At 46.9% G+C, this 23,898-nt stretch overlaps 1 protein-coding gene across 10 annotated transcripts in view; it reads right to left on the reverse strand.

The window, feature by feature from the left end:
• Positions 1–20,996, reverse strand: part of fhod1 (formin homology 2 domain containing 1) — a 40,832-nt gene extending 19,836 nt beyond the window's left edge. For 9 of the 10 annotated variants that reach the window (XM_078944777.1, XM_078944776.1, XM_078944774.1 and 6 more), the window contains exons 1-8: positions 20,715–20,996; positions 13,104–13,210; positions 12,850–12,914; positions 4,610–4,677; positions 3,804–3,909; positions 2,098–2,192; positions 832–943; positions 655–749 (exon numbers count right to left, since the gene is read on the reverse strand). In XM_078944777.1, coding sequence (XP_078800903.1) covers positions 655–749; positions 832–943; positions 2,098–2,192; positions 3,804–3,909; positions 4,610–4,677; positions 12,850–12,914; positions 13,104–13,210; positions 20,715–20,879 — 813 coding nt within the window. In that variant the 5' untranslated portion in view covers positions 20,880–20,996. Of the gene's footprint in view, positions 1–654; positions 750–831; positions 944–2,097; positions 2,193–3,803; positions 3,910–4,609; positions 4,678–12,849; positions 12,915–13,103; positions 13,211–13,365; positions 13,580–20,714 lie in introns of those variants that run through there. The other variant, XM_078944775.1, reaches the window with a different exon arrangement.
• Between the last annotated feature and the right edge of the window lie 2,902 nt (positions 20,997–23,898).

A 23,898-nucleotide genomic window follows, 5' to 3' on the forward strand; every position in this document is an offset into this window, starting at 1 on the left:
TGGGCACCCCTGAGGTTTGCTCTCTATGTATTCATGATCCTTTTGAGTTCATGTTTAACTTTTTCAATTACCGATATGAAGCCCATTGAGACGACTGTTATGAATTTGGGCTATACAAATAAAATTGAATTGAATTGAATTTGTTGATATTGTTGTTATTGTTTATGCCTTTGTACATCTTAAAGATTAAATTTGTGGCTTAGCATGTGAGCTATATCTCTTCCTGTCTGACACCCACCATTCTGGAAGTATAAGTATAAACATTTAGAGCACAAACTATTAATAAACATCATCATATTTTCACAATTTATTCTGTATCACATCTGGACCTAATATCAGGTAAACATACTTAGTTTTTGCTAACATATCTGTTGGATATCATCCACACAGAATTCATTACCATAAGATATTTTATACACTGTATCATTGTGTTTGCATAATGTTGGCTTAGGAGGGGACTGCTGTGGTTTTGGTCAGTGGTCCACATACATACAACAAAAACAAGCCCTTAATGATTCTGACCCAGAGAGAAGCCGCTTAGCACCACCTGTTGGAGTTACGTTAATCGAGCAAACGATCAATAAGAGTTACGACAGTTTAAGGAGTGCGAGTGATTTTGCAGTTTAAAAGAAGAACTTCTTCATTAAAGCTTACCTTGTTAATGAGGGTCATGGTCAACATAAGCAGCTCTGCGTCGGCTCCAGTTTTGTCGTGGAGGATATCCATGAGAAAACTCCAAGGCTTTGCTTCTATAACACAGACACACACAGATGCGTGGGCAGTCCAGGCTGATGCACTGTGATGCTAAAAGTTGTTCTTTACAGATCGTACCTCTCTGTCTGTCGACTTTATTGATGGCCTGGATGAGCAGAGAGCTGTTGGACTCTGAATACTCCACAAACACGATGAGAAGTTTCAAAGCCGTCTTCACCACCAGGCGTGACTGAGGAGACACACACCGTCATGCTGCTTCTGCAGTGTTTATCTAACCTGCAAAGCTGTTTAGATCCAGTTGAATGAGTGGATCAGACAGGAATGCTTTCACCGCCTCCATATTTGGTTTCTTCTTGAGGTGCTCCCTAGAGTCAGAGGTGTTTGTTTTACACTCCTGCTCCACCTACTGCTAATTACCTGGATCAGGTGAGTTCCACCAACAATCAACTGCAAGAGCAAAGGTGGTCACTGAGCAGCCCTGCCTAAGACTTCAGTCAAATCTACTCTGCACACTTTTCCTTCAGAAAACTATAAACCAGTTAAATAACAAGGTACTTTGTAAAATGATACATTTATGTAATAATACTACTTTGTACAAGAACAAATGTAAAGTTGTTCATACAATTTTTGTGATAAATTCCTGCCTTTGGTCATACATCCCATCATAACTGACATTTGGATCTACAGATCTTTTTACATAAATAAAGTTGTCCTCATACAAACTTTGCACCTCAACTCCTTTTTTCCTGCAGTTTTAACGGCTCACATGTAGTTTCCGTGCCATGACATATGGATGTAACATTTCCATATTTAGACTTTAACATTCGATTAAGTTCATATTTTCAGTTTAAACATATGGAGTATCTTGCAGTTAACCCTTTAATGCCTCAGCTGATGCCGACACCACAGAATAACACAAGTTCTTCAAACTAGCGTCGCTCTTCCACTTCTTCAAAGAACGTCAACACCGCAGCTTTAGCTCCAGCATGGAGGGAGTTTTAGGATGCTAAAGCTCCAGAGTTAAAGGGTTCATTTGGATAAAACTTTATGTTCGGGGGAGACATAATGAAAAATATCGCAGAGTTGTAGACAGAGGAGGTCTATGATTGGCTGGTATTGTTGGCCTGGAGGCCCAGTGATTGGTTACAAACATGATTGCTTTGTTTGCTCTGCAGCATTTGACGGACTCTCATGCATATACAAATACTTTTTCAGACTGTGAGGAGGGACAGAATGGACTTTAGAATGGAAGTTTGACAAATAAGCTGGTATTGAATCCGTACCATTAGGATAAATGTATGAACTGAAATCTCATGGGTTCAGCGTTTTACTGCAGTGATACGCAGTCAAGAGTACTTCAGTTCATCCAGCTAAAGTACTCACCAGACTTCCTGTCAGCGTGTAGAGCCACTGCACCGTCTCGTTGTGGCTGATCACTCCATGCATGCCGTCCACAAACAGCATGATCTGGCTGAGGGCTGAAAGAAACCGTTTTCTCTGTTTCAGTGACATAAATGGTGGAACGTCACAAAAACCTCCTAAGTTCCAAACTAAAGCATCCATTCATCAGGGATTCGAACTCACAATGACTTAAATTCAAGCTGCTGTTAAATTCAGTTTTCTGATGTTTTTCATGATGGCCAATGTGGTGCAAGTTACTTCTAAACTGTAATAGAGTACAGAATACTGTTATGTTACATGGCTGTTCCCATAGTTATTATAGATAGAAGTAATTTCTTACTTCTCTATACTACTGTCACACTTTGTGCTACTTGACCCCTACATTACATTGAAGCTATTTTCACTGTAACGTCTGCAGAAGTCGACCCAAACAGTCTAAAGTAACAAAGTACTGCTGAGTATTTCACTGAAAATAAGAGACATGATTACTAACAGAGAGGTTTGTGAAGCAAAGGAAAACGACTGGAGGACCAGCCTGAAGTGATGGAAGACCTACTCTAAAGAAGCAGAGACTAACTGGAGGCCTGTGTTTAAACGGAACCCGGTTTGCACGCCGCTGGCGTCCACTTTCAATGTTAGGTCAACGTACAGATGCCAACGGAGGTCTGCGGCGCCATTCTCTAGCAGCAGTAGCATTCTGATGTGGTGCGGCGAAAATTCTAAGTCTGACTTCAAATAGCTGAACTTTGTTGAATTCCCATCACATCAACCAATCAGGAACTCAGATCTGACGGGATGTGTTGATGACACGTCCTGATCCTGATCTTTGTGATGTTATTCTCATTTGCATGTAGACAATGATAAAAAAAATCCCTCCACTGGCATTTTTATTTTTCCCTCCTCAGACTAATGCGGGACAGCAAGTCATCAGACTGGGTCACAGAGAGGCGGAGGAACCGCTGAAGGCGCCGTCATCCAGACGCCGCTCCTGCAGTAGATGATGAGGCTCTCCGTACCGGGAGAGTCTCTGAATGATGTCATAGCCAGGACACGGAGACGTGATCACCAACGCTTTTGTAGAGCTCTTCAGAATGAACAAACCGGATCTCTAAACGTCGTCCAGGGCTTCAATGCAGCGATGAGGCTAAAAGCTTTTGACGGTAGCTCCTCCCACACGCAGCGAGAGTGGCAGGTTATGTTCACGTTTGGAAAAAGAGTCTAGCAGCGAATTTGACGTGCGATTCATGTTCGGTGTGAACGTAGCCAAAGAATGAGTAAAAGTGCATAATTAAAGCATTAAAACGTTCAACTTTCGTGTTTTTGTACTTTTCAGCTCTTCGTGGTTTCGCCGTTTGGAACACTTACCTTCCTTTCATAATTACTGAACGTGGAAAGAGTAAATTATTAGCAATACCATCTTTTGCTATTGCAGTAGATATTTTTGTTCTCTCCTCGTTATTAAGGAGTCTACTCTGTTTCCTAAATATTTCCTTCACATTTGCCACCGCTTTACAAGCTTCTGATGTTCCGTCTTTAAGTTCAAGCATTTCTCAGGCTGGAGTTCACCTTCCCTTCAACCATGACGTCACAGCAGGTACAGATGACCTTTGACCTTTGCTGGTTGTTTGTTTAGTAACACAGGTCTGATTCAGCTTTCAGACCCTGAAATTGTTTTCTTGGATGTTCACCTCTCAGGATGTAGTTCTGGTAGTTGTGGTCGGCTTCTGCTCCGACTTTGATGAAGCAAGTCAGGCCTTCAGAGGCGACGAACTCAGGAACCAGGTCTTTGTCATCCTGCAGAGACCAGAGGAACACGGATGAAACTGTGTCTCCCCGTTTAAACTGAAGCTGAAGAGAAAACGAAATTTCAATTTCTATGTATGTGTAAACATTGTAGATTTTGACAATAAAGTTACTTTGACTGACTACTTTGACAGAGGAACATCCTGAAACTGGACCCTCATCGTCTTAGACGACAACACAAAACAATAAAACACCACAACAACAATGCCACCAACAAACAACAACACAGATCAACATGACAAGAATGAAGAACACAGAGCAAAGACAAAGCAAACTCTGACAGGACTGGTTCTGACTGGACTTTAGGTTCATGAGAGTTCTGGATCAGCTGATGAGGTGAGACACAGATCCTCTTTTCTGCAGTGATCTGTATTGACTTGACCTCCGTTTGGTTTGTCCAGCAGAAGGTCATGACAGTCAGAGTTAATGATTTTTTTCTGTGGGCTTTTCTTCCACAGTTTACGTTTTTTTTAACTTCATTGTACAACAACAAATAAAGATTATTCTATTCAAAGTCTGGATTTTCAACGTTCACAGAAAGTACAAAGAAATCCACCTTAGCAGATGATGAGTAACCATGGCAACCATCCAAACAAGCAGACCTAATCTCGCTCTATGTGCTTCTGTTCTTCATCGTCTGTCCACTAAAGGTGTGAAAGACACCCCCCACCCCCCACCCGAGCAGAGTTACCTGGAAGAGCTGTTTGAGGGAGAACAGAGCCCTTCGCAGGTCCGGACCGTGGGAGTTGTAGAGTTTCTCTGAAACAGAAGAAGAACAGGAAGCTTGAGCTGCAACTCAGACTCCGCATGCCTCAGACCAGGTGATGACATCACACATTCTCCAGGAAGAGCCGCTTTGCTTCTGACGCAGTCAGACGCCTTCAGAGCGAAAGGAGAGCCTCGATCACGAAAACCCAGACGGACTCTTTGATGTTCCAAGCTCTGCATGAGCGCCCGCTCTCAGGTATCCCACCTGGGGGGCGAGGAGGAGGAGTCAAAGGACAGTATTCTCTGAAAGGCAGCAGCTTCTGTGGATCGGATGCTCTTCCCTGAACTTCCAATGAGTCTGGAGGGAATACATCTGATGCTGGTTTACTTTTTTTTCTATTAACATTTAATATCAATTGAATACCGTAATTTCTGGATTATAAACCGTAGCTTTCAACCCTGGGCTTATTCAATGATGCGGATAATTTATGCATTTTTTTCTAACAGCCGCTAGGTGCGCTAGAGCAGAAAAGGTAAGCGTGAGACAGGGGGAATGCAAGATTAACGTAAATCCCCCCTTTAAAAATGAATAGCACGGACAGATACTCAGGAAATTCAAAATGAAATACAAATGGTTCTGGCTGTCAGTCACCTGTGCTGTCACTCATATAACTGACTGCAATGGAAAACTATCACTGAACCATACACCTTTTGACAGTCTCAGAGAGGAGGAGGCAAATTGAGAAGCTGAATGTGTAATCACATTTCCAGCAACAAGCCCCTTTATTTTGCCACACCCACAAGCAGCCAAACAGCATGGACGTCACTTCTGCTCTTAGACCCCTCAGTCATGGTGCAACAAAAAGAAACACCCATACTCAGCCCTACTTTGGCCGTATCCCACAATCCCTTGCTGCCATTAGACCCAACGTGCACGTGACCGCCACTACAATATGACGCAGCTTTCAAGTTCAAAGCAATCGTTAAAAGCAGAGTGAAAAAATCCACCATCACCAACGGGTTTGGAAAAGCCAGTCTGCTGCTGACGGAGACGACAGCACAAGTTCAGGAGAGAATTTACCTCAGAGGGACACTGAAGACAACGAATGAGAGACTGAGAGAGAGTGGAGAAGAATATCTGACACTATTCCAATCCCACACTGAGGAGGAAGACTTCCATGTTTCAGTGCACAGGAGGAAGATGAAGAAAACTCTCAGTGACTTTTACGTTCATGTTTTCTAAACCAGCCCTGTTAGTGCTGAGTTACGGTGTTTCACTGTAGTGGAAGAAAACTTCCAGCACAGCGCAGAGGCAGGCGCTCCATAAGTTACTGCTGGACACCACTGTACCATCTTTCTTTGTAAATATATCATGTGTTGAACTTTTCCTGCATTACTTTTTTCTTTCTTTCCTCTCCGCTGAAGGCAGATCTTCCTTTGTTGTTCAATTTCCCGTTCAGACCCCCAGAGCGGGTTAATAAAGAATCATTCATCTTCTTCTTGGGGAAACCTTCTTTTATTACAGTTCTCTTTCACTCTGTATAACAAACAGAAACACACACCCAAACACACTTTTGCTGCTCTCACTCGCTGCACGCTCTCCCTCCTCCTCCTTAAGGCCCGTTCACACTGGGACGAATTTCGCCGGCGATTTTCGCCGACGTTTAACACCTCGTGACTAAACAAAGGGCACCAATGTGAGTGTGCACACCGACGCGGAAAAACGCCACGCGTCAAAGCGTCAAAAAAAAAAACGCCTCGGGTTCGTTTTTTTTTTTCCACGCGTTGCGTCCAAATCTATTCGACCAATGAGAATGGCGCTTTTGCACACGTGTCTGGAGCTTCTGAAGTTACAGTAAAACACAACTTGGGGGCGCTCAAACACAAAACTGCCTTGCTGAGCACACATACCAGCGAAGAAGATAGACGCCAAGTAACGTCTACACTGCCGCGAAGAAATAATGACGGACATTCTAAAATATCCCCGAACCAAGCACCAGTTGGAGCTACTGATGCTTGAAATATTCATGTTTTCTTTGATGGATTCTGACAATCGCGTAAATACTTGCTCTCTTCTTCTGAGTGAAAAGCGACTTTAAGAAGCGTAAAGTTGCGCAGCGCCACCTTGTGTACAGGAGTATTTCTGTTTACATTAAGCGCCATCTAATGTCAGGGAATGAAATTGCATGTTCGCTCGGCTCATCGTCAGCGAAAATCGCCTGGGTGTGAACACAAAAAACGTGGCGAAAAATGCTGGCGAATAACGCCTGGCGAATATTCGTCCCGGTGTGTACGGGCCTTTACACGCGCGCACGGTTTTGGCACATACACATCCTCAATCTACAACACAGTGTGGCGACCCAGGGGTTAGCCCCGCCTTCAGCCCCAAGACTCATGGGAAGTGGGGAATCGTGGGTGTAAAGTTTCTCACCATGACTGAGGGGGATGTTAGCAGAAGTGACATCCATGCTGTTTGGCTGTTTGTGAGTGTGTTCAAATAATTAGATATAATACTGGAAAGTAGAAAATGCTGCGTTTGCTTCTCCCTCTCCATCTCTGAGACTGATGGAGACATGCAGAACATTACAACATGTTCAAACGTGGGCACATCTGGCTAATATACAGGTGCGGCTTGTGTGAGTATAACATAGTTTACCCTTTAAAGATGTAAAGGGTGCGGCTTGTAATCAGGTGTGCTCTATAGCCTGAATTTATGGTAAATAATTACATATTTACTCCCTGACTTTTACTCTTTTAATGCTGTCATTTAAAAAAGGCTGCAGTGAAAAACTTCAGCACGCGACTGCAGCGTGACAGAATACGTCTGTAAAGACGGCGGTCTCATGGGAAGCTGGTGGGGTTGAATGTTTGACGTTCTGGTGAGTTTTCATCATCAGAACGCCTCACTGCTGCAGCGACTGTAAAACAAAACCTTTATGATGCCGTCTGTGAGAAGGCCAAAGGCTTCGTGTTGCTCTGCCAGCATTCCTACAGACTAAAACAACCAAAATAGAAACCCGTTGAAACCAGTTGGACCCGTCTGTCCTCCAGAACTTCAGCGGGGTTTTGACCTTGCAGCTTCGTCCAGCTGACACCTGCTCCGCTCACATTCAAAAAAGCCAAAGAAGCAGCAGGGCGGTAAAAATTAAACATGTTTTTGCTTCTTCCTGGGATTAAAGGAGCTAAAAATACCTTTATCTCAACTCTGAGCCCCCAGATAAACAATAAGGCTGCGGGTCCATCCGGTGGGGGGGGGGCGCACAGACGCTTCCACAGAAGAGTGAGACGGTTTTTGAGAGAGACGCAGCAAAACACCCAAGAAAACAGCTCAAGGGGTTTACATTAGACCAGAATCCTAGGATTAATTAAAACTAACTAGTTTTGTTAAATTATTATTTTAATTTAGCTGAAAACAAGAAGAAACCATAAAAAAAGGAAAAAGATCCAAATTGCTTCACGGTTTTAAATCTGTCTGGACCCAAAAAAAGAAAAATGTTATGAAACCATAAAAATGTTGCTTTAAATGATTTACTTTAATGAGGAAAAAGTTAAACATCTGAAAACTGGTTTAACAATGATAAGAAGTTCTTTCTAAAGAAGCCTAAAAACGCTTCAAAAGATGAAACAAGGAAGAGTTTTTCAAAAACAGAAGTGATGCTGAACAGAAAAATGCTGATCAATAAACAGTGGATTGACCTCCTGACCTGCCAGAGCCTGAACCAAAGCTCAGCGGCGGCAGAAGCGGGAACTCGGGTCACGGTTATCATCATTCCTGCCGACAAACGGCTGAATGTGAGGAAACGTCTTTGTTGTTCTGACTGAAACAGGCCTGAATGAGAGAAAATAGCCAAACTCTTCCCAAATGATCCAGATAATCACCGTCCATTAACAAGAGGACACAGGAAATGACTCTTTCAAACAGGAAGAGGCGGGAGTCCAACCTTTTTCCCCTCAAATAAACGCAGGTTAAGAACCTGACATCCGTCTGCTGAACGCTTCAGTAAAACAGAAAACTGTCTGGGTTTGAATTTAGCGTTTAATTTGCTTTTTTAACGGATTGAATGATTCCAGGTGATGGAAAAGGTGCAGATGAATGTCTCCTAACAAAGTCCTTCCTTCCAATCAATCCTGGTTGTTTGTTGTGTTTCAGACTCTGATTACCTCAGAAAGCAGCAGCTCTGCAGTTTCATGCCTGCGCAGACATGCAGACGGATCTGCAGACAGCATCTGTTATGAAAATCTGTCCACCTTAAGAATTTCCCCTTTAACCCTAACCGTAACAAGCAGAATGGCGTCTGGCGAGCTCCCGGCATGGAAACGTGTTGTCTGTGAAATTCCACAAAAATAGGTGACAGAGCGACAACATCAAAAAGGAAGACGCCGTGACGGATGGAAGGATGATTCCTGTTTAGTTTTCATAGACAGGAAGTGAGTCGCTAAAGTCGGAAGGGTGTTTCCTGTCATTATGGCTGCAGCTGAAAGCTCTGCAGAAAAACTCCATGAAGATCTTTGATCAGAGAAACTGCAGCTGAAAGTTTAAAAATCTGAGTTTCAATAGATTGAAGTTCCTTCTGTTCAGAAATGCAGCCTTTTAACCGTCACTGATCGACTTTCACGGATGAAACGACCTTCCTGTCCACCATTCTGCACATTCTGAGCTTCACGTCTCCCTACAGATGCTTCAGTCTTTCTGCTGTCTGTCCTTTGAACTCACCCCCCACCCCCATGAATCTGCTGATCCTCCATTTGAATCGACTTTTCCTCCCCCCTGCCCCCTTCTGCTTTGTCAGTATGCTGACAAACTTCCATGTATTTGTTGGTCACCAACAATGTTTGGCCAGTTTGGACTTTTGGGACGAAAACGACTAAACCATAACTGTACTCCCTTTCAAAAACCAAACCCAAACCCGTCCCACCAACAAGAGAGGCCAAATCTATGAAAGAATGTTATCAGTAGAGAATCAGAACTAAAGACCAGGGGCCTCATTTCTAAAACTTTGCGTAGGATTTGCGTCAGAAGTGGCGTACGGATGAAACATAGGACGTGCGTACGCACAGAAATATTCGGATTTATAAAACCGTGCGCACGCACATCCTACGCATCTTTCCCTTAATAAATCACAACCGATTCTAAATGCAGCGCAGCTTTTGAGGCTTAAGGACACGCCCATAGTTGCCCATAAATAGTCCGTGAAACGCCCACAAATGAATATTCATTGATTGCGAAACCATGGCAACACTGAGAGGAAATCAAAAAAACGTAACTTCACTCAATGTGAAGTAGAAGTTATCGTTGGCGAGGTGGAAAAGAGGAGAAAAGTGTTGTTTGGAGGGCACAGTGTGGGCATTACTAATGCCAAAAAGGCACGTGAGCGGCAAACGGTGGCAGACGCCGTAAATGCTGTAGCCTCACAACCTCGGACCGTGGCTCGTCCTCGTTTGCCAGCAAGTCTTCTTGCTGTCTAAATATGCGTTCACTCCGAATTCTTCCATTTGCCACATCTTCTAAGAGCGCAAGATCAGCCATTGTGCATCATTACGCATTGTGATGGGGCATTTTATTTCCATCCATTTAATTACATCTGACAAGCTGCAGATGTCGGTAATAATCCACGTGGAAATGTGAAATTGATCAGCAAATGTAATTTCTTGTTGCTTTCTGAATGGTTGAGACATACGCCATACATTGTTTTATCAAAAATAAAACAAACTAAAGGCATATGCATGAATACCATAATTCTGTAGCTTATGAAGACATGTTTTACTATGAAAACAACTTTCCCCAGTGGACAATTAGTACGTCTGTCCGTCCGCACGCCGGCACCTATATCTGCTCCGCCAGACGGACACATTGACTAGAATATCAGTTTTGTACATTATTTCGTTCTGTTAACTATATTATTTATGAGGATGAATTGCACTACATGCCAATATTGCAGAACATATTTCACTTTTCTTTCTGCAAATAAGTGTTCATTTGAATTTCTGTTGTAATTTTCGTTTGATTTTTTTGTTTGTTTCACTGCTGATCGATCAAACGGGTGTTTGTGTAGCTGTTAATTGTCAGACTTGCTTTGTGAAGTCTTCATGTTATTTCTGAGAGGCAGTATTGTCATTTTCACTTTCACGTGTTTCTTCCATCTGCCGACGGCGTCGCCGTTTCTCATTTCACCCGTTTTTGTGCGTACGCCTGGGTCAGAGCTTGCGTGAAGGACCGCACATTTTCCCTTCAAGTTTGCTTTTTATAAATCTCAACTATTGTGTAGAGAGTGGCGTACGCCTTCTTTTGTGCGTACGCAACGTTTATAAATGAGGCCCCTGGCCTTTGACTCCTGAGTCTAGAACGTTTAGATGCTGTGATCAGAAGTGATCCCCGCGCCGCCTCATGATCATAAGCCGTTCCAGGTGAATCACTTTGTGAAACTTAAAAATCCTTTTTGTCCTGAAACGTATTTCAGCTGAATTTTACAAAATCTGGAGCCAAAACATAAAAATGAAAAATAAAAAAAGGTCAATCAGTACAAACATATATATTAATATATACATGTATTTAATTAAGTCTGATCTTATAGCTTGGAGAATGTAGAGCAGCTATACTAAACATTTTGGCTGTTTATCACCCCCCCCCCCCCTCACACCAGTGCTCTAATGTTCTGCTCACAGTGAAGAACCTCTACACTCATTACATGAAAAAACGTCACATGGTGTCTTTGGACCGTCAGCTTCATGGAGGAAACTATTTGGAACGAATGTGTGACCTCACAGCTCCTGCTGAGGGGCCACCGTGACCTGCAGGGGGGGTCTGGGGGGGTAGGGGGTAGACCAGGACCCGTTCTTCATGAAGGATCTGCAGAGGAACGGAGCAGATCCAGCAAATGTTCTGCACCGAGAAAGCCCTCTAAGGGGGGGGCAGAAACTTCTGTTTCCCAGGGGGGGTGGCGATTAAACTGGAGATGGGCTCACAGCGGTTCCAGAATGGACTGTCAGAACCTCCCAGAGCCAAACAGCTGACTCAGAGGAACCGCAGGCAGAAACCACCAGCAGAATTACAGCTCAGGCAGAAACTTTCCAAACTCCACAGCAGATTTTCCATAAAACAGGCAGAGCTTCAGCCTCTGCAGCTTCAGGGAGAACTCGGCCAGAAAGAAGCTGAAACTAAAAAACAGGTTTTTAACGAAGCGGAAACGTCAGCTGATGAACGCCACAGAACCGCTGCTGCACAGGCTGCCATTCAGCCCCAACAGGAAGTCTGGTTCAGAAAAAGTCCTTTCACTCCTGTGAGTGAAAGGACTGAACTGTTGTGTGAACCTCCTGTGAGACACGCCCCGCCCAGGTGACGTGTCTCACAGGAGTCTTACAGATACAGCAGTTAACCTTTTTCTATTTTTAATTGCGGGGGGCGGTATTCCAGGTTTGCACACAGCGGCAGTCCCCCCCACCCCCCCTTCCTGCTGTTGCTTAAACAAGTCGATGACGCAACAACACAAAACCTGCCACCCGTGTCCTGACCCGCACACAGCCACACGCAGGAGCGGCCCGGCCGGCTCCAATTACCCCCCCGGGCAACCAATAACTGTCCCTGCTGATCCTGCCTCAGAACTGTGTCGACAGACCGGTTGCTGGTTCAGAGCCTCCTCACACATCCAGACCTGCAGGAGCATTTCTGCTCCATTGAACTCTATTTAGACAAGAGTTCAGCGCACGCACACACATGCACACACACACACACACACACACGCACACACACACACGCACTCACACGCACTCACACGCACACGCATGCACGCACACACACACACTGACACGCACACGCATGCACACACACGCACGCACTCACACGCACACGCATGCACACACTGACATGCATGCACGCACACACACACTGACACGCACAAGCATGCACACACACACGCATGCACACACACATGCACACACTGACACGCACACGCATGCACACACACACGCACGCACACACATGCACACACACGCACACACACACATGCACGCACACACGCACTCACACACACACGCACACACATGCACGCACACACGCACGCACACACACACGCATGCACACACACACGCACACACACACACATGCACACACGCATGCACACACACACGCACACACACACACATGCACACACGCATGCACACACACACCCATGCACACACACACGCACACACACACACATGCACACACGCATGCACACACATAATTACCCAGGATGCAGTGGACGCGCACGGAGAGCTGGGTCCTCAGGATCAGAAGCGGCTTCTTCCCATTCCTGTGGAAACAGCAGACGTCACAGAACATCAGACGCTCCGGTTCCTCAGAAAATGTGTTTGGAAAGAACGACGGCATGGAGGCGCGGAAAGAATGAGGAGGACAGAGGAGGAGGAGGCCGCAGACTGGAGGAAGATGCTGACGTCCTCCAGTTCTACGTTTACAGAGGAGAAAAAGAAAACGCTCTCACGCCACGTCGTCGTAGAAGCTCTCCAGCTCGTCCCGCTGCTCGCCCAGAGACAAGTCCAGGTCCAGGTAGTGTCCGCCAGGACTCACCTGGAGGGTGCAGTCCTCCAGCTGTCGGAGGAAGAGGAGAAAGGAGGTCAGCTGAAGAACGTCACAGGAGAACCTCCCATCAACAGCCATGACCTGCTGCCACGCAGGGGCAGAAGGGTGGGGTAGTATTGTTTCAGGTGGAAGACACACACATGCATGTGCACACGCACACATACGCAATCTGTAAAAGTTCTCAAGAACTCCATCAGTCTGAGGTTCTGGGTTCTGGTTCATCTCCAGGATGAAGATGACTGCAGGAGTGAGCTCTTCCTCTTCATCAAAGGGAGTTGTATTGGGATGAATGGGGGCGGAGCTTCAGGAGTTCTCAGGGAACTGGACTTTGGACTGAGGAGGACCGGATCCAGTGGCTGAACTGAAACCGGCTCCTTCACATTCCTCTGAGGACAACCAGAACCGCCTCCGAACCCGAGCTGAAGAGGAGGCTTCCCAGGCTCGCCGTGACGTCATCAGCTGTCGTCCTGGAGCAAAGCTCACGCCGTCTCCTCCGCTGAACACAGCCCCTCCCCCACCGTAAGCAGTGCTGTTTCAGGCTGAGCGTGTATTTCCGTCCGTCTGAGTCACCGCGCTGACTCTGGCTCATGGAGCTGAACCACATCGGGCCGGGCGCCGGGACCTGCAGGGCCGCATTCTCCTCAGCTGACGAGCGCCGGCGCTCAGTTCCTCCTTCAGTTCCCCAGATGATCCGCCCCTTCAGATCCGAGCTAAGACCATCCTGAGCAGAGGCGGGAAGTACTCGAGTACTTTCCAGAATGCAGTCACAGCATCGTACTTTGACATAAATCCAGTACTTTTATACTCAGATGAGTACTTTCCCCTGCAGGCAGAGTAAAGCTACTTTATAGCACAGCTCGGGTACATTTTTAGACCTGCCTCTGATCCTGTCAGGGGTTGTTGGAGCAAATCCCGGATGTCAAAGGATCAAAGGTCCCAGGACGTGTCACCCGGCCATCACAGGTCGCATCACTTCCTGTCCCTCATGGCGTCCAGGGGTCCGGGTCCTCCCAGCGTTTGACTGTTTGGTTCTGGACGGCGTTTCAGCTTCCTGTTAGAATCCTGATGCGTCTTTGCTGATTTACCATTTATGGAAATCCATCACCAAACAGAGACGAGATCTCTCTGCCGTCAGCAATCATGCAGAGGCAGGAGGATCTGCTGAGTCATGTTTGCAGAAAACAAGCCGCTTCACTAAACTCAAGTCCTGCTGGGACAGGAATCAAACACCCAACTGGAAGATGTCCAGAAGACGCCATGACCCCACAGCCTAAACGCTGAGGTCAGATGGAGCCGCTCGTCCTCTGCCGTGTTCCGTCCTCCTGAACAGAGAGACTCCTGCAAAAGAGCAGGACGGCCTCCAGCGGGGGAACCCCAAACCTTTCCGACCTTTGCCTCCGTCAGCAGCATCTCTCTTTAGAGGCCGTGTCCCACAGCCGCTACGCACGTTAGGCAAACCGCACGGATGAAAATACGTCAACGATGAGGAGACGTGAGAAAAGCTGTGACATTTTCACAGATGGATCAGGAATGAACATCGTAAAAACCACGGAACAAATACGAAAAAACCACACAAAGAACACGTGAACCACCGTAGAACACGACCCGTGTGATTATTGTCCCGTTTATATGCAATTCATCAGTGATTCATGCGTCCGTCACCTCATTTTAAGTCCCCGTGCTTTTGGACCATCAAAGCACCTGACACGGTTCTACCAAACCAGACCCACCGTCAGACGGTTCTGCACTGATCAAAACCATCAACCAGCCGACCTCACAGGAGGTCAGAGGTCATAAACACGTCCTGCTGCTCGACACCAGCCAGAAGGACCTGCTGAGCCGCTATCTGCTCGCCCTGGTGCCTGTTACGTCCGTCCGTCTGCTCGTCCAGGCTTATCTGCTGTTTACAGGCCCCGCCCACTTCCTCCGCCATCAGGCAGCAAACCAGCAGGCGGGGGGAGGGGGGCTCCATGCAGCAGAGAATGGATGGAATGTCTCCGTGGATATCTTCTCTGTAGATCTACCCGGCGTTTGCTGCAGCCCTGTGGTGTGATGGTAACAATTAGGGAGTCTGAAAGGTTGGAAAGAAGTGGAACCGGCACTTTGAGAACCTCAGAGGATGCTTCAGATTCCACTGACGCTCAGACGGCGGACTGTGGAGCCGCTGAGCAGGAAGGCTGACGGGACCATCACCAGGAGAACCACGGAGAAACCAGGAGAACCACAGAGAAACCAGGAGAACCACGGAGAAACCAGGAGAACCACGGAGAAACCAGGAGAACCACGGAGAAACCAGGAGAACCACAGAGAAACCAGGAGAACCACAGAGAAACCAGGAGAACCACAGAGAAACCAGGAGAACCACGGAGAAACCAGGAGAACCAGAGAGAAACCAGGAGAACCACGGAGAAACCAGGAGAACCACAGAGAAACCAGGAGAACCAGAGAGAAACCAGGAGAACCAGAGAGAAACCAGGAGAACCACGGAAAAACCAGGAGAACCACAGAGAAACCAGGAGAACCACGGAGAAACCAGGAGAACCACGGACAAACCAGGAGAACCACGGACAAACCAGGAGAACCACGGACAAACCAGGAGAACCACAGAGAAACCAGGAGAACCACAGAGAAAACCAGGAGAACCACGGAGAAACCAGGAGAACCACGGACAAACCAGGAGAACCACAGAGAAACCAGGAGAACCACAGAGAAAACCAGGAGAACCACAGAGAAACCAGGAAAACCACGGACAAACCAGGAGAACCACGGAGAAACCAGGAGAACCACGGAGAAACCAGGAGAACCACAGAGAAACCAGGAGAACCAGAGAGAAACCAGGAGAACCACAGAGAAACCAGGAGAACCACGGAGAAACCAGGAGAACCAGAGAGAAACCAGGAGAACCACGGAGAAACCAGGAGAACCACAGAGAAACCAGGAGAACCAGAGAGAAACCAGGAGAACCACGGAAAAACCAGGAGAACCACAGAGAAACCAGGAGAACCACAGAGAAACCAGGAGAACCACAGAGAAACCAGGAGAACCATGGACAAACCAGGAGAACCACAGAGAAACCAGGAGAACCAGAGAGAAACCAGGAGAACCAGAGAGAAACCAGGAGAACCACGGACAAACCAGGAGAACCACGGAGAAACCAGGAGAACCACAGAGAAACCAGGAGAACCACAGAGAAACCAGGAGAACCACAGAGAAACCAGGAGAACCACGGAGAAACCAGGAGAACCAGAGAGAAACCAGGAGAACCACGGAGAAACCAGGAGAACCACAGAGAAACCAGGAGAACCAGAGAGAAACCAGGAGAACCACGGAAAAACCAGGAGAACCACAGAGAAACCAGGAGAACCACAGAGAAACCAGGAGAACCACAGAGAAACCAGGAGAACCACGGACAAACCAGGAGAACCAGGGAGAAACCAGGAGAACCACGGAGAAACCAGGAGAACCACAGAGAAACCAGGAGAACCACGGACAAACCAGGAGAACCAGGGAGAAACCAGGAGAACCACAGAGAAACCAGGAGAACCAGAGAGAAACCAGGAGAACCACGGAGAAACCAGGAGAACCACAGAGAAACCAGGAGAACCACAGAGAAACCAGGAGAACCAGAGAGAAACCAGGAGAACCACGGAGAAACCAGGAGAACCACGGAGAAACCAGGAGAACCACAGAGAAACCAGGAGAACCACAAAGAAACCAGGAGAACCACGGACAAACCAGGAGAACCACGGAGAAACCAGGAGAACCACAGAGAAACCAGGAGAACCACAGAGAAACCAGGAGAACCACAGAGAAACCAGGAGAACCACGGAGAAACCAGGAGAACCACGGAGAAACCAGGAGAACCACAGAGAAACCAGGAGAACCACAGAGAAACCAGGAGAACCACGGAGAAACCAGGAGAACCACAGAGAAACCAGGAGAACCACAGAGAAACCAGGAGAACCACAGAGAAACCAGGAGAACCACAGAGAAACCAGGAGAACCACGGAGAAACCAGGAGAACCACGGACAAACCAGGAGAACCACGGAGAAACCAGGAGAACCACGGACAAACCAGGAGAACCAGAGAGAAACCAGGAGAACCACGGAGAAACCAGGAGAACCACAGAGAAACCAGGAGAACCACAGAGAAACCAGGAGAACCACGGAGAAACCAGGAGAACCACGGACAAACCAGGAGAACCACGGACAAACCAGGAGAACCACGGACAAACCAGGAGAACCACAGAGAAACCAGGAGAACCACGGACAAACCAGGAGAACCACAGAGAAACCAGGAGAACCACGGAGAAACCAGGAGAACCACGGAGAAACCAGGAGAACCACGGAGAAACCAGGAGAACCACAGAGAAACCAGGAGAACCACAGAGAAACCAGGAGAACCAGGAGACAGGAAAACAGAGGACCAGGACAGCTGATGACCCGTCAGGATGAAGCCGCCTTCCACACGGGAGATATTCTGGATATCCGGTTCTGAAGAACCACGTTCTGGATGCCCACAGTTCTGCTGGATCATTCGGACTGAGCCCGTTCTGAGACGGTTCTGCTGCAGAGGATCCTGAAGGTCGCTGTTTTATGTTACATGTATGCTCTCATCATTGCATCATCAACAAACATTTTATCTTTGGCTATCCTCTAGATCCGCCAAACTCTTAGGGGGAGGAGCTAAAGGACAAAGGTTTCCATCTCTAGGGGGAGGAGCTAAAGGACAAAGGTTTCCATCTCTAGGGGGAGGAGCTAAAGGACAAAGGTTTCCATCTCTTAGGGAACGCTGTCGGAACAACAGGAACGTTCTCCAAACCGCTGAGGCTTCGTCTCCTGATGGAGCTGACAAAAGGACAGGAGTGGGCGTGGTCTCCTAAAACAGGGTCAGAGGTCATGGCCACGTTCACATCTGACTGTCGGTTTAGGAGCCGCAGAAACTGCTGAATGTCTTCATCATCATCATCATCATCATCCAACAATCAGGAATGATCTAACAACATTTACTGGCAGAGGCGTGACGCAGCCGTCTGCGGACCTTGGCCTGCGCAGACGGCTTGTTGCGTAAGAAGTGACTCACAGCCGAGTGATTCTGGGAGGGTGGCGTTGCTGCGTTCACTTCCTGTCAGGAAAACCCGACTCCCTGCAACGAGCGGTTCTCCAGACGGGAAACGTTCTGAAACACAAAGACCCTCAGAACCGACGGACGGTTCTGAGGATCAGATGCCGGTCTTTAGAGACTTCTGATGTGCTCTTGAGCAGAAGTTCTGCAGGTTTGTGACAGAGTTCAACTTTAAGAACATCTGGCTGTGGGGCAGAGGAACAGGGGTCAGTTGGAGGTTCGATTCCTTGTCTGCCCATACGTGCATCTCCAGCTGCCATGCGGCCGCCGTGGCTGCGTGAATGTAAGGCCGGCCCCTTTCCTCCAAACAATCCAAGACGTCTCTGGCGGCCAGAGGAACCGAAGGAAGGTCCGCTCGCGGGGTGAAGGTCCGTCCCCAAACCTCACCGGTTCTTTCATTAAAAAAGGTTTTGCTCTTTTCTGCATCCATGAAAATCCAAACGTTCCGTTGCCATGACGCCAGAGCTCCGTCTGGTTCTGAAGAGCGTCCGTCATAACGGATCACAGCCAGAGTCGCAGCGTCTCGCCAAAAACTTCAGTTCGTTGGGTCGGTCCGGCGGGCCAGGCGGGTTCTCCACGGACCGTGTGGCACCTGGAGATGCTGAAGGACTCGGAACCAGACTGCAACCAACGTTCTGCTCTCCTGGATCGGAACCATTTCAAGCAGGAGCCGTCACTCCGATCCTCAGACTGATCCAAAAACAGAGACTCCACACAGAGGCTACAGGGGGTCAAAGGTCACGTCCATCAGGGGATTTTTCTGTGTCCTCATGTCGGATTTTAGTGGCTGAACATTAAAGTCCAGGTGGGACAAGAACGCCGACGCCGGTTTGATTCCTGATATTTACATTCCGTATCTAACACTCAATAAAGATTAAGCCGATCAAGCCCCTCCCCCCAACCATTGTTTACAAACAAAGAGCAGGTTTGTTGTCTGTCAGTGAGCCTGTTTACACACCAAACAATCATTAACAGGAACGTACCATTTCCTTTCATGACGGGGGGGAAAAAAACTCACGTCTTCTCACTTTCTTGGTTTAGCCGAGTCATTTTGTAGTTTTCGTAGTCGCCGAAACGTAGAATAGGGAGGGGTGGCACCAGCATGCCGTATCCAAGGCAACCGCCATTTCCTGCTCCCGCACTAGCTGAGCTAACGTTAAGACCCCCTGTGCCGCCATGTTTATGCCGCCATCTTCGCCTTGAACGGGAAATTACAAAGTAACAGGAAGTTTAAAGTTCTGTGTGAAATTTCCACACTAACGCGTTCAAGTTTACTTTAGGCACTGATGCATTCTGGGTAATGTGGCCGTACGCTCAAAGCAGAATTACATCAGAGAGAAAAGTTCTCATCAACCCAACATGGACCGTCCCGACACTGTCCTTCAACGAGGCTTCACCGGAACGCTCGTCTGCAGAACCCTGGAGATCAAGGAACATCGGCTTCGTGCTCACGGCACCGAGAACCACCGGGACCACCAGGATCACCAGAACCACCGGGACCACCAGGACCACCAGTACCACCAGGAGTTCTGCTGCACCTGAAGCAGCTCCAGCTTCATGCTGACGAGCGGTACCAGAAGCAGCAGAAGAACCGAGGAGAACCGACACTTCAGTGAATCAAGATGTTAACGCAACGAAGGCCAAACCGAGGAGATGAAGATCCGAGATCAGGATCATCACACCAAAGTCCAAACACGGAAAACCGGTTCCAGAAACTGAAGGAGAAGATCTGCAGGACTACGGTCCACAGAAACATCTGAAGAACATCTGTCCTCTAGATCCTTCATGAAGGAAGAACCAGCAGCTAGAACCCAACTACAGATGTTGGACTACAGACACGCAAACGTCTGATTCTGACACATTCAGAGTAAACGGATCCGAGAACCGCTGATCGGTTTTGCTGTTCCTCCACAGAACGGCGCCGGACCAAAAGCCTGAACCTCCAACAGAAAGACCTTCATGAGAACCTCTTTGATGAATCGCAGCTCAATGCTCTCCTTCAAGTCTGTGGCTGCAAAGAATTGTGGGTAGGAAGGATTTCTGGGAGGACATCCGGGTTGTCCGTCTGAGGACTGTAAGTTGGACGGACAAACGTCTTGGACTCAGCAGACCAGGACCCCTCTGGTCCAGGAGTGCAGGTGGAACCAAACCCAGGAGAAGGTTTCAGAGAGTTTGAAGGTGCTAAAGCTGCCTTGCTCAGCTGCACAGACCTGGGAGAACCTGGAGCTGCAGACGAGGCTCTGCGCTCCTGGTTCTGGAGAAAGCCAGAAGCCTTATTTCACTTAGAACTGGTTCTGTTCAAACGTCAAAACTAAAGTTTGAACAGACACAGAAGAAGTTCTCCAGAGGAGCCTCCTGAAGGACCAAACGAACCCGGTTCCGACCCACCCTATGCGGCGCCTGCAGCAGCTTGTGGATCCCCGGGATCTGCTCGCTCAGAGGCAGGTTCTCCTCCAGGTCCACGGTCGGAGGTCTGCGCGGTTCGGGATAGTTCGTACAGACAAACGGGTCCGAGTCCTCCAGGAACTGGACCCGGCACGTGACGGAGGACATGGCGGAGGAAGCCGCGAGCCGCTGACAGAGAGAGCGGCGGCGCGTGCGTCCTGCACGGAGGAGACTTAAGAATGACAGGCGCGTCCCGGACGACCAGCTGAAGCGGAGCGCGCGCCCACACTTCCGCTGCAGCCTGTCAAAATAAAAGCCGAGTCCGCTTTTAGGGAAAAAAAAGAAGCTTTTCTGAACAACTGAGCATTTCTGGAGGCTAACGCTTTCCTGTTAGGGTTCAACTTAATAGTTGTGTCAAGTTTAGTTTATTTTTTGTTATGTAAAAATGAGTTTTTCTATTCTATTTTAGTGTTAATATAGAATCAAAGGTTTTTTACAACCATTTTAAAACAAATTTGTTGTCATTTATGTACAGGCGCCCTCCTTTCTCACAAATGAAGCGTTAGTGCGTCCTAAAAGAACATTTCTTCTCCTTTTCTTTGTTGTTTACGGAATATTAACGTCCATATTAATGCTGTAAATTATAGCATATTTTATTTTTCGTTGTTTCCCCTTTATCAAAGAGAAGTTAAAACTCAGATGAATGCTTTTATTGTGAAGGGCTGTGGGCTTCCCGGACCAAATGCTAGATGATTAGGAGCGGAGTCTTTGACCTGAGCAGGATGACGTCATAGTTCTTACAGTCTCGAGGTCAGTGCGTTCTGAGGACGGGTCAGCTTCTGGACACGACTGGTTATTTATGAAAGTACTGAATTCAATGCTAAATACAATCTGGTTGTGACTCATGAAGATTACGCCATCGTGTTTGATGCTGTTTCCAAAAATATATGTCAAATGTTTAACCCTTGTGCTATCTTAGATGACCCCCCCCCCCCCCCCCCCCACATTGAGGTGTTCTCCCTACCATGACAAAGGTGGATAAAGGTGGAAAGATTTCATGTAATCCATGGACACCAGTGAAGATCACAAATCATTGAAGAAAAAAGGTTCAGAGCTCTGTATAGTGGGTCTAGATGACCCAACTCCCAATGTTAAAGTGCCTAGGATAGAACAAGGGTTAAGAATCCCTCCATTTTGTCTCAAAAACAGACAAAAAAGGGATTTTCACCTTTTTTTCTCTGACTTTATGAGTATATCAAAGTAGAAAACACATCATCAAGGAGATCATCAGAACCAAAAACCAAAGTTATCTTTCCAAACAGCTTCAGTTCCAGTGTAGAATAGAAAGAACAGGAACACGGTTAGCAAAAGAAAGCTTCATGATAAGAAATAAAATGAGTTCAAACAAATAAAAAGATTCTAAGGGATATTCACCTCTCAGTTCACAACACGTCACTCGTTTTTCAATAGCGCCCTCTGGTGGTAGAACAGAGGATGAAGAACATTTATGATCAACAAAATGCTCCTGCATCTAAACAAGGCATTACAGTTTTTCTCCATTGGTTTGGCTCATTTCTTGAAACAGGAAATACATTCTGAAAATTCTAAGATCATTTGGCAAAACAGTCTTACAGTTTAGCACAACACTATTGTTCACTTGCAAAATCTAATATATCTCCCAAAACTGTTCACTCGTGCTTCAAAACTAAATTCTTTTCCCATGTAAAGAGTCAGTGCCACCAAAATGGCAACGATCCTTCTCAATAGCTTTGGCTCATTTCTTGCAGCAGACTGACGTTCTCAACACTCTTAGTGCTTTTGTCAAAATAATGTGGATGGTTCAGCACAACACCATGGTTCACCTGCAAAAGCTCATATCTCTCCCAAAACAATTCACTCATGTGTCAAAACTAAATTTCCTTCTCATTTAAACAGTCAGTGCCCCCAAAATATTTTGTCCCTTTGGCATAGTGTAAGCACTGCAAGTCAGAATGATTAGATGTTTGGTCACTATAGCAGAGGACCATTGAAATATCACTCATGTCCACCTTTCAGTCTTAGCTCAGTCCTTTATTGACAATGGTAACTGTGCTGTTTTGTATAACTAACACAATACAATTATGTATAAAACTGAAAAAAGAAACAGGATTTTAGGGTGAGAGTAGCCTCTTGGGTTTAACAGCACACATTGCACTCATACTGCCAAAGTAATTGTAACCATTATCATTCACACACATAAAGTAGCTTTCATACATCAGAGTAAAAAGAAAACGTATACAGCATAATATCTTTACAATATAAACACAAACAAAAAACAATGACAATGATATGCAGCCTACAGTGCTGTAAATAATGCTTGAGTTTCACATCTAACAGTGCTGTCTGTCTGGCCACAGATTCTCGTCCACATCACAGCGTTTATTCTCCCTGGCGATGCAACGAGGGCAGAAACGGCGTGCATGTCTCAACCACCCCCTACACTTATCTGCTGTAACATCCTCACACGCAGCATCCATTGCATGGAGCAGGGACCTCTGATCTTGAGCCCGATGCTCAGACACTCTCCACCTCCAAGCGGAGAAAAACTCCTCAATGGGATTGAAAAAAGGAGAGTAAGGTGGTAGGAACACTACGACCATCCTTGGATGAGTAGTGAACCAGGCACTGATGAGCGGGCCACGGTGGAAATTCACATTGTCCCATACAATAACATATAGTGGTAGGTGAGGCCCTAAGAGACCTCTCTCAGTTTCAGGGATCAAATCCAAATGAAAGAAGATGAGGAGCTTCTGTGTATTGTATGGGCCAAGACTGGTGATGTGAGTGGCAACACCATTCTCAGATATGGCAGCACACATAGTTCTATTGCCCCCTCGCTGGCCTGGGACATCCTCCTTTGTAGTCAAGTTCTAGTTTCACCTGACTGTCAATTGCTGTAATAAATGGATCAAATGTTCCAAGGGATTCATATATCGTATTCATGGTATTATGTTCTTGACTGATTTTGACAATTGAACAGACTATTGTGCATGTGATGACTTACACAATGAAATGATGCTGACTCATTTTGGAGCAAACAACCGTTAGATTGAGAATCAACAGTCAGTTTTGATCAGGGGTCGGCAACCCATGGCTCCAGAGCCACATGTGGCTCTTTCATCCTTCTGTTGTGGCTCCCTGTGACTTT

The sequence above is a fragment of the Oryzias latipes genome, chromosome 3 (genome assembly GCF_053564925.1).
Source record: "Oryzias latipes strain Hd-rR chromosome 3, Olatipes_Hd-rR_3.1".
Lineage (NCBI taxonomy): Eukaryota > Metazoa > Chordata > Actinopteri > Beloniformes > Adrianichthyidae > Oryzias > Oryzias latipes.